This window comes from Poecilia latipinna, unplaced genomic scaffold (assembly GCF_001443285.1).
Source record: "Poecilia latipinna isolate Pla-1442-1.1 unplaced genomic scaffold, P_latipinna-1.0 Scaffold689, whole genome shotgun sequence".
NCBI lineage: Eukaryota > Metazoa > Chordata > Actinopteri > Cyprinodontiformes > Poeciliidae > Poecilia > Poecilia latipinna.
This window is the reverse complement of record NW_015113305.1, coordinates 318,525-328,676: the sequence shown is the minus strand read 5'-3', so window position 1 is coordinate 328,676 and position 10,152 is coordinate 318,525. Positions and strand designations below refer to the sequence as shown.

The window sequence follows — 10,152 nt, the reverse complement described above, 5'->3', positions numbered from 1 at the left end:
TATAAAATAGTGTTCACTTTAACCACAAAAATATTTTGGATTTTACACCTTATACATCTAGAATACATTACTGATTTTTTTCGTTTTACATGTTCTGTTGTTTTTTCACATTCTACATTTTTACCAAATGAAGATTCCTACATGTCTGCTGCAGTCCTCTGTTATTGTTTTTGAAAAGCTTATGAAAAATAAGTAATAAACCACATTCTAACATCAAATAATATTTCCAAAGGGACGCACAGTGTGTGAACACTGGTTACCCATTTTACACAGGGGTACTTAAACGCAACATGTGTTTGAAAGGAGCAGCAGCGACACCTTGCGGCCGCTCAGGTGATTTCAGAAACTTTTCCCGTTTAATACGTGTCTCCCGCTCGTCAAATCCCCGCTTGCAGCTTCCTTCCTGCTGCACAGAAACAAGCGGCGTATGTGGAGGGAAGAACCTCGGTGGCCGGTGGTTAGACATGGGGGAAATTATCCTACCTCGGCGCCTGTTCCTCTGGTGCATGGCGCTCATCTACATGGTAGCTTTTGTTTCCCTCTACGTTCAGATACCAGGTGAGACTGAACGAAGCCATCTTTCTCTCTCTCTCTCCCTCTGCTCCATGCGCCGCGTTAGCATTGTTAGCTGAAAAAACTTCTAGATGAGGCTTCCTGTGCTGCTGTGTTTACGTGGTGAAGGAGCGCCTGGAAACTTCTGCTGTTCTGCGTACTGAGCTAACTTTATGAGCTGCAGAGAGAAATCCAACCTGCGAGACAATATGGTCACATGCTGGATGTGTCTTTAAGCACGTTAACACAATTTTCACTAAAACATTATGATGTATGCAGTTCCAGAAAGTAGTTCCATAATGCAGTTTCAGCTTAATTGCAGACCTTCATGCTTTACTTGCATGTATTGAGTTTGAAATATCAAATTCAAATGCAAAATCTGCACACATTGACAATAGAAAAGTTAATCCCAGACTAATTAACATTCTTTGTATCCAGGTCTGTATGGGAATGATGGGCTGCTCCCTGCCCGCTGGCAGCTGCGGTACACTGGGAAGCCTCTGCTGGAACAGCTGCTGACCTCTCCCACCCTGCTGTGGCTGGGGCCCCTCCTGGGCCTGGACACCCAAACGGCCATGGAGCTACTGTGCCTCACCGGGGCCGCTCTGAGCCTGGCAGCCTCGCTGCTGGAGCCTCTGAGGGACAGCCTGGTCTTCTTCTGCCTCTGGGCCTTGTACTTGTCTATGTACCAAGTGAGTTTGCGGTGGCCTTTGCCTCCTTTCCTCTTTTCTCTGACACAGTATGTTTTTTTTATTTGCCTAAAAGTGTTTCCCTATTACAGGTAGGCCAGGTGTTCCTTTACTTCCAGTGGTAAGTGTTTTTGATACAACCACAAACTGAGCACAAATCAGAGACGGATGATGAAGGAAAATGATCCTTCATCGTTGTCAGATTGGATTTGTCATCCAATCTGACAAATCAAACTCAGTCAGATTGGATGTGGAATTATCTGATTATTACTTATCAAGTATCCCCAGAAATTCTCAAACAAATATGGACCTGGACTTTGACTAAGCCGGTCTGACAAACACATGCTCTTATCAAATATGCTTTCCAGTTCTGGATCTATCTTGATGTTTGATGAACCTCTGCTCCATGTTCAAGTGTTTTGCAACCTCTACCAGGTTTTCTTCCTGTATTGACCTGCACTGAGTTCCTTCATTCCTCCTTTTAACTCTGACCTGCTTTCCTGTCCTTCTTTGGGGGTTAAAAGAAGTTAAGGTCTGTGTTGGTACTTCTCCACACCAAACGTTTTGAATGTATGCAAGAAATATGCTGTTTAGTTACTTGGTCTCAGTGGCTTTAATTAAGGATCACAAATAAAAATGCAGCATGCCACACTTTTCACATTTCTAATATGTTGAAGCTTGTGATTGTAATGCACAATCATTTCCTCACATTAAGATGTGCAGGCCAGTTCAGTTTTCATTTTCACACAGTCTCTACAAACAACAGACGGACGCTGCTTTGCCATTGTAGTGATGTTTGGCTTTGCTGCTGTGCAGCAGAACTGCAGATAACTCACTCATGATGAGATCCTCTAGTTTCTTCTCTTCCTGCAAGTTTTCCTGCCTCCTTTTTATTTTATTTTATTTTTTTCCGCCCTGCAGGGACAACTTGCTGCTTGAGACCGGGTTCCTCTGTGTCCTCGTGGCTCCCCTGACATTAATCAGGGGATCTCGAGCGGTCAGAGTGCACGATCCTGTGACCTTCTGGCTGATTCGCTGGCTGCTCTTCAGGCTGATGTTTGCCTCTGGAGTGGTGAAGCTCACCTCACGTTGTCCCACCTGGTGGGGCCTCACAGGTACAAGTGTTGGTTGCACGAAATGCTGCAGGTGTTACCGGATTTCGTTGGAAAATCTGTCTGATGGCTTATGTTCCTTGTGTCTGTGTTGAACAGCTCTGACATATCATTATGAAACCCAGTGCATCCCTACTCCACTGGCCTGGTTTGCCCACCAGTTGCCGGTCTGGTGGCAGAAGCTCAGCGTAGTGGGAACATTCGTTATAGAAATCCCTGTACCGTTTCTCTTCTTCAGTCCTTTGCGACGGCTGCGACTTGCCGCCTTTTATATGCAGGTGAGAAGAGAAGTTTGAAATGGCATTCTTGAATGCTTTCTGAAATTCCAGATATTCATTGATTGACTGTTCTCTAAGCTACTTTTGTTCCAGTCTTTGTTGCTGCAAAAGTCCAATTCCTCCATAAACCCTTTGATTTCCTTTAAGGCAAGGTTTAGCTTTTGCATTTTTTTTAGCTCAATTACACAGCAAATGGCTAATTGCAGACCTTGCAGGGCCTTCTTCACTCAGTCAAAACTTCCACACTGAAGGGTGTTGTTGTCAGTGCCTTATTAGTTGTTCATTTACTAATAAGGCAAATACTAGATTTTTTATTTATTTTTTTTGCTGAAAATTGGCCAGTTCCGATCACAAGCAGATTTCTCAGTGCGTTTCTATTAAAAACCAAGTTTTGTTTGTAAATTGGATTGTTTTTGTTCTCTGTGTAGTTGCTTCTTCAGGTGCTCATCATTTTGTCCGGTAATTACAACTTTTTCAATCTGCTGACGGTGACCCTCTGTCTGTCCCTTCTGGATGACCGCCACGTCAACTTCTGGCTCCGCAAAGCAGACAAGTCTGGAGACGAGAACAACGGTACATCCTAGCAATTCGCTTGTGTTTCCTGCCATGGCTAACCTGCAAAGCAGTTTTTATTGTTTACACTTTGAGTAGATGTAGAACATTTTGAAAGAAAGAAAGCATTTCTCGTTGGTGGATTATGTATCAGACTTGAAAATTTATAATTAAGTTTTCAATTTTTAGACAGGGATAACATAAAGTGAGTTCGGAAAAGTATGAACTTTGCTTTCATTAGGTTACTTCTTATCACCACTATGCAAAAAAAAAAAAAAGATAAATGTTTAAATTATTGGTGTTACTCCATGTTCAGTACACATGCATAAATATGTCTGTACAATCATGTATTCATGTTTAGGAAGAGCAATGATCATGACTGAATGGTAGGGAGGAAGTACTGTTTATAACTGGACGTTGAATTTGAATTAACAGCCTATTTAGCTTTAGAAATAGCTCAATTAATTGAGAACAAACTTATTCTAGGTTAAGCCATTTCCACTTCTGTATAAGGGTGGAAAAATTAAGCATGGCAAAATGTTTGGCTTTCTACACTTTTTTTTTTTTTTTCTGTGTCCTAAAAATCAAAAATCTAATAATGGTTTATAAATGTAGGGGACTTAACATTAATGCATATATATTTGATTTGGTTCAAAACACCTTAATTGTGACATTCTACCCATCATTTTTTGGTTTTTGACATATTATCTCACTGAAAACGACACAGGGTTGCTGTCAGTTCCTGATTTAAAAAAAAAAAAACAACAATATTTAGTTTACAGGGTTTCCCCCAGAAAACTTGCTGTGCTAGGGGCACTAGGACAGTCATCCAGCCACCCGCCATGATTTTGAGTTAAAAAATTATAAAAGTTGACAGAAAATATTTAAATATCACTTGATAGTTATGCATTACTGGAAGATTAATACCTAAAAACCTACTATAAAGTCTTAAAAAAGGCAATAATTAGAAAAAAAATAAATAAATAAATAAACAATGCTAAACCTGGTGAGGGCACAAGTAAAGCCTGGTGGCCCACCAGGCTTATAATATACTGTAGGAAATCCTGGAGTAGCATACTCACGTCCAACAATTTTACTTATTTTGTTCCAGATGCCAATAACGGAACATATTATTCTGTACCAAACTCCAAAAAATTGGATGCTGAGTTCATTAAAGATTTGTCAAACCTACAGATCAGACTTAATTAGTATTAAATCAACCTTTGACAACCTTTTTTTTTTCTTTTTCTTTTTCAAGATGATCAGAAATTGTAAAAAGCATCTTGTTTGCAGAAACACATTAATTCTACTTATTTGTTTATTTTTCTCTCCATAGACTCTAAGTTGTTGCTGTGGCTTTCTCGCTTAGTGGAGCTGCTAGTTTGGGCTCTCACGATCTTCGGAACAATTATCTGCTTCGACCTGCAGGTGGATTCAGCCAAGAACGCCGTCTCATCGCGCACAGGTCGGTAGCTCTGCTTCAGTTTCCAAGAAACGTTTGGAAAGATTTGCACTTCATTGCTTTGGTATTCATTTGACGTTTGCAGCGTTCACATACCACCAGTTTAACCAGTTTCTGAAGACCGTCACCATCCCCTGCATCTGGATCGGTGTCCTCTCGCTCACCTGGGAGTTGGTCGCATCCATGTTCAGGTGTGTGGCGTGTTCTCCGTTTTTGGATCCTTTTCATTCAAGTTGTTCATCCTACTTTAATGTGAATTCATGTGCAGGTGTGCGTGCATCTCTGGCTTTCTGAAGCGCTTTTGGGGGATGATCCAGTGGACGGTGTTTGCCGCTGCTGCTGCGTCGATGTTTGCAGTCAGTCTGGTGGGTGCTGGAAAATCAAGAGTTGCAAGATTGGATGGCTTACAAATCTCACTGTAGTTTTCTCTACCTTTTTTTTTTTTTTTCAGGTGCCTTTTAGCTACGTAGAGTATGACTCTCACTCCAGGTTGTGGCCGGGGGTGCGTCAGGCGTACGGACTGGTGGATCGCTACCAGCTAGTCAACTCCTACGGCTTGTTCAGAAGGATGACGGGAGTGGGTGGGAGGCCAGAGGTGGTCATTGAAGGGAGCAACGATGGGAACACATGGACGGTGAAGTGACGGTTTAAGGTATATCTGTTCGCACTATGCGAGTTGTTTACATGATTCTGATTTGTCCTCGCAGGAAATTGAGTTCATGTACAAGCCGGGGAACGTCAGTGCGTCTCCCCCAGTGGTGACGCCACATCAGCCTCGCTTGGACTGGCAGATGTGGTTTGCAGCTTTGGGGCCTCAAACCCAGAGTCCGTGGTTCACCAGTCTGATGTACCGACTCCTGCAAGGCAAAAGAGAAGGTGCAAAACCCTTTTGAGTTTTCGTCAAATGAAAACTGAAACAAATGGAGCAGTTTTTTTGTTTGTTTGTTTTTTTTTTTAGTTTGAAACTGGGTCAGATCTGTATCTTCTTTCCCATGCCGCAGTTTTCATTCTCTGAAAGAAATCAGGGAATGAAAGCATGAATCCTGCATGAATCCACAGAAAGATGAAACCGTTGTCTTCCTGAAATTGTGTTGAATTCCCTGTAAAACCAAGATTAAGTCATTCTTTTTTTTTTATTCAACAAGGAACAAATGGTTCTCTTAAAGTTTTCATTTTGCTCCTGCAGTGATTGAACTGATCCAGACGGATGTATCCAAGTATCCATTTCACGAGGAGCCGCCTACCTACCTGCGAGCTCACCGCTACAGATACTGGTTTACTGAACCAAAGGCCGATGGGTCAGTGCTCACCGTTTCTCCACCAGCAATGAAACATTACAGCCACATTTTGATGTGCAACTTCTTACAGCACTAATTAAACTCCTTGAACCTTTTCCCATTTTCTAAGTTATGGTGACAAACTTTTCTTTTCTGTTTTTTTAAAGTCTGTCACCATAACATGGGCTTTTAATCTGGATTTCATGTGATAGACCAACACAAAGTATAGCGCAATCACTGGGAAGCAAAATAAAAATGAAAAATGTTTTCCAAGCATTTTCGCAAGTTTGGGAATTTTCAGTAGTTTCCGGATCTGACTTCATTCCAGACTTTATTCCTTGTTTCTTTGTTCCTTCCTTGTGCCATATCCCATTTTATAGTTTCTGGATCCTTATGTAAACCCTACCTGCAGCGGATATAACTGTTTGTTTTTTTTTTTTTTTTAATGCAACAGACTTAAATGACTGAGAGGTTGATGTTAGAAAGGTAGGACATTTTTGACTTGAATAATTCTAAAACTTTGTCCTAATTTGAATTCAACTCCTTTATTCATGAGTTGTGTTGGTTTTTCACATAAAATCACAATGAAATACATTGACATTTGTGGTTGTAATTTTATAAGCCTTTTGCAATTCATTTATCAGTTTTTTGGTTGCACAATTGTAGAAAACTAAAAAAAAAAAAAAACTGTTTTTTTCCTCAGATATTTTGCAGAAATGTGTCTGAAAGTGCAAAAGCTTAAATTGTAAATCAAGACTTGTTTTGATAAGTCTTTTGTGTGGAAAAACATTAGGAAATCAGAAATGTAATCTTTGCCTCACGCGTGTAAATCAGAATAATGAAGATCGATCCATGTTTGGATCCATGCAGATCTTTTCCAGAGCGCTGGTGGAGGAGGGTCTATGATGAGGAGTTCTATCCCAGAGTGCACTTGGGCAACACCTTCTTGGAGGGCATGCTCACCCAGTTTGGACTAAAGGTAAATCTGTCCATAAATGGTTACGATCACTGAAGAATGACAAACAGTGATGGCTTCCCCACTTTTCTTTCTGTGAGAGTTAATTAATAAGTCTTTATTAGTTAATAAATAATAAAATGACAAAAGCCTTTTCACTACTACTGTTCTCAGTCATTTGTTGTCATCTGTGTGTGTGTGTGAAAGTGCCTATCTGAATGATTTCTGTGCTAGTGTGTTTTTTTAAAACGGATGTTAGACTTATCTTGGATTTTCAACATGTTCATCTTTTGTTATTGTTTTTGTTTTTTGGCGCCATCTTCTGGACAGCACCCACACTACAACACTGAATTGGAACTAACTTTAATTAATTGACAATTCACTGCAAGTCGATTGATTGTTTTCCTCCTTACTAGTTTACAGAAAACACAAAAGCCTTTGAAGGTGAGGCTAATTTTTATGGATTTCTTTTTTCTTGATGTTCTGCAGGACAAATCGGCTTCACGTCGGGTTTCCAACACCGCTGTTGCCCAAGCGGTGAGGTGGGTGCGCGCTCAGGTCAGAGGCGTTCCCGCCCACACGCTCATCTGGACTCTCCTTGCCTGTAGCGCCACCTTCTGTCTGCTCCAGGGTTTGCGCAACAAGAACAGGCATGCAGAGCAGACTGCAGTCACCGATGAGGCGGCTGAGAAGGTGGACGATCCCAACGAGGGTGGGGATGAAAGCTTGTCAGATCATTCAGAGGAAAAACAGGCAGAGGAGGATGAGAGTGAAAAGAACACTGAAGATGAAGAGGAGGAGGAAAACGAACAAAAGCTGGTCGGTGAGAATGATGATGAGGAAGAGTTGGTGAAGAAAGATGAGACTCATGATGAAAGTTTTTAGAGAAGTTTTAGACTTTGATCACCACCTGCCTTAAAATAAAAAAGCCAGAGGACATTTCTGCTTCCTCATCAGCCACAATTTCTTCTGCTTTCGCTTTACTTCAGCTATATTTCTAATGCTGAGAAAGAAAGAAAATATTCCTGGTTGCTGAAATCAGAAAATGGAATTCAAAGTATTGAGCTCAGGTTTGTTTTTGGGGTTTTTTCAAGGGAGTAAATGTATATCACTGCTGTTTTCTGTGTTTTTGCACTCGCTACTCTGTCTTTCTCTGTGCTCTGAATCATGACCAGCACTTTTTGCTTTTTGTAAATACTTGAGTATTAGAAATGAAATGCCACAGGAGACATTGCAGTAGCTTTTATATAGATTTTTTTTTTTTTTACAATAAAACAAAAAAAAAGTTAATACATTCATCTATAATTTCAAGCATTATATGAGACTTGAGAAACCATGTTGCAGAGATGGAAGTTTCCATAAGCAAAAGGTGATAACCAAAAAAAAAAAAAAGCACTAAGTCCAGCTTAAGTGTTGATAAAACATTGAATCATGTATATTTACATTTTATAGTCATGTAGCTGATTTCTGATGTCTGTGCTGCTGCTGCTGCTGGTTCACCACTGCAGCACTCCGGGACAGTATTTGTCGATCAGTGACTGGTAGTAAGGCCTCAGCTCGTCTACGTTGGGCAAATCTGTGGTTTTTGTGTACAAATCGAATTTGCTGCAGAGACGCAGAATTCGGAGTTAGATCTCACTAGTCAAATCCTCTATTAATCAAATGAGAGGGTGTTTCTGAAAGAGGAATATACCCACTTGAACTCTTTGACCCAGGGCAGCATCTGCAGGTCTTTGTCGTTGCACAGGTGGGTGTAATCTCCGTGAGAGTGCCAGGGGTAAAAGGAATGGAATCGAATCATGTACAGCCCCTGTGGACAAACACAAAAAAAAGCACTACCTTCAGTCAAGACCTTGGAATTGATATAAACCTCAGCCCGTCTGCCAACTGCGGGGGCGATCGCTTCATTTAATGATTCACACACCTCCTCTGGGATGGCGCAGTTGTTGAATTTCATGACTCTGTAGAGATACTCTGAAGGAACAAAGAACAATGTAAACGCAGAAACATGACTTATATTTCACTTCATACTTTGCATTTCTAAAGCTTGACCCTAGACAGTAAGTTATGTCCAGATACAGTGAGGATGAGGACTTTTAATATTTCCTTCCCAGCAATGTAATTTTAAAAAAAAAAAAAAAAAAAAAAAAAAAAACTTGCTCCTGGTTACAGCTGCTGTTTTGGCAATGGAACAGCAAGCGTCACCAAATATTTCATTGTACTTTGCAAGTACAATGCATTCTACAGTCTAAGCAGTTCTCTGCAACTGCTTAATGATTGCATTAAATGCTGTTTAACTCAGTCATTAAACAGCATTTAATGATATTGCAGTATATAATTTAGCTCTGGTTCAGTAAAGTGTTCTATTAGGGCAACTATGATAACTTTTCTTACCATCATGGCCCCAGGACATCAGCACTTTGTCAAGGCCACAGTTCGGTTCATAGATCCCGTATTCAGTCCTAAAAAAGAAAAGTAACTGATGCTGAATCCTATTTCCTTCGCTCTCCCTCAGTCTTGGTGCTGTTTTGTGTTTCTAAGAGGATGTCACAGTTGCTCCTTGTGATGATGAGTGTGTGACGTGTATTAAATGCACATCCTGTATTGTCCACAGTATACACCAGTGTCCATTTTATTTTGTTTCCCAATTCTGTTTTACTCACAGCTTCTATAATGCAAGAACGGCCTCTGGATGTGACTGTTGATTATTGTTATCGTTTTAACAATGACCCAGTTGACAATCACAATTAAAAAAGTTGAACATAGTTGTACTGGAAAATACCATTGATCATGTCATGTGATTGTACTGTTTATATTTAATCTGTGAAAAATAAAATATGGACATATTTAATTTCTATTTAAGCAGTGAGAATTTAAGCTGAGAAAACTTACTTGTATTTTGGGTTTCTCTCATCTGGGTTGTCCTGGAAGGTGCTGTCTCTGAACACTATGGAGTCTTGAAACTTGCAGCCCACAGGGAATGTGTCTCCTACTACAGCCCACTAAAACACACACACACACACACATACAGTCAGCTGCTACAAAATGATTTACTCAATATGCATGCTCAATAAGGAAGAATATTAACTTTGTTAAAGAAATATTTTCAATGATTGTTTCCAGAATTATAATTGGCCTCTTGGTAGCTTCTCTTTCCCTGGCCTGTATTGGTAGGTTGTTTTTTTTTTTTTTTTTTTTTTTTTTTTTTGTTTTTTTTTTTTTTTTTTTTTTTTTTGGGTTTAAAAATTTTTTTTTAAATGTAAAAAATTTTGTTA

General features: G+C 40.1%; 2 protein-coding genes across 3 annotated transcripts in view; one reads left to right on the top strand and one right to left on the bottom strand.

Moving 5' to 3' along the window:
• The first annotated feature begins 318 nt into the window (after positions 1-318).
• On the top strand, positions 319-8,245 carry lmf2a (lipase maturation factor 2a). Its single transcript, XM_015044739.1, has 14 exons — positions 319-558; positions 991-1,244; positions 1,334-1,362; positions 2,163-2,356; positions 2,453-2,631; positions 3,060-3,204; positions 4,520-4,648; positions 4,731-4,836; positions 4,914-5,010; positions 5,097-5,279; positions 5,353-5,521; positions 5,832-5,943; positions 6,793-6,901; positions 7,367-8,245. The coding sequence occupies exons 1-14, from the start codon at positions 465-467 to the stop codon at positions 7,760-7,762; spliced, it is 2,196 nt and encodes a 731-aa protein (XP_014900225.1). The 5' UTR covers positions 319-464; the 3' UTR covers positions 7,763-8,245.
• Positions 7,968-10,152, bottom strand: part of miox (myo-inositol oxygenase) — an 8,266-nt gene continuing 6,081 nt past the window's right edge. Inside the window, exons 6-10 of one of the 2 annotated variants that reach the window (XM_015044741.1) lie at positions 9,770-9,879; positions 9,272-9,339; positions 8,802-8,851; positions 8,575-8,687; positions 7,968-8,482 (exon numbers count right to left, since the gene is read on the bottom strand). In XM_015044741.1, the coding sequence (XP_014900227.1) occupies positions 8,374-8,482; positions 8,575-8,687; positions 8,802-8,851; positions 9,272-9,339; positions 9,770-9,879 (450 nt within the window). In that variant the 3' untranslated portion in view covers positions 7,968-8,373. Of the gene's footprint in view, positions 8,483-8,574; positions 8,852-9,271; positions 9,340-9,769; positions 9,880-10,152 lie in introns of both variants that reach the window. The other variant, XM_015044740.1, reaches the window with a different exon arrangement.

Excerpts from the sequence above, each read along its gene's own strand:
- lmf2a (XM_015044739.1), top strand. The coding sequence starts at position 465 with ATGGGGGAAATTATCCTACCTCGGCGCCTGTTCCTCTGGTGCATGGCG. Across the intron at positions 2,357-2,452 it reads CACCTGGTGGGGCCTCACAG|CTCTGACATATCATTATGAA; the intron begins GTACAAGTGTTG and ends TGTGTTGAACAG. Across the intron at positions 5,944-6,792 it reads ACTGAACCAAAGGCCGATGG|ATCTTTTCCAGAGCGCTGGT; the intron begins GTCAGTGCTCAC and ends GGATCCATGCAG.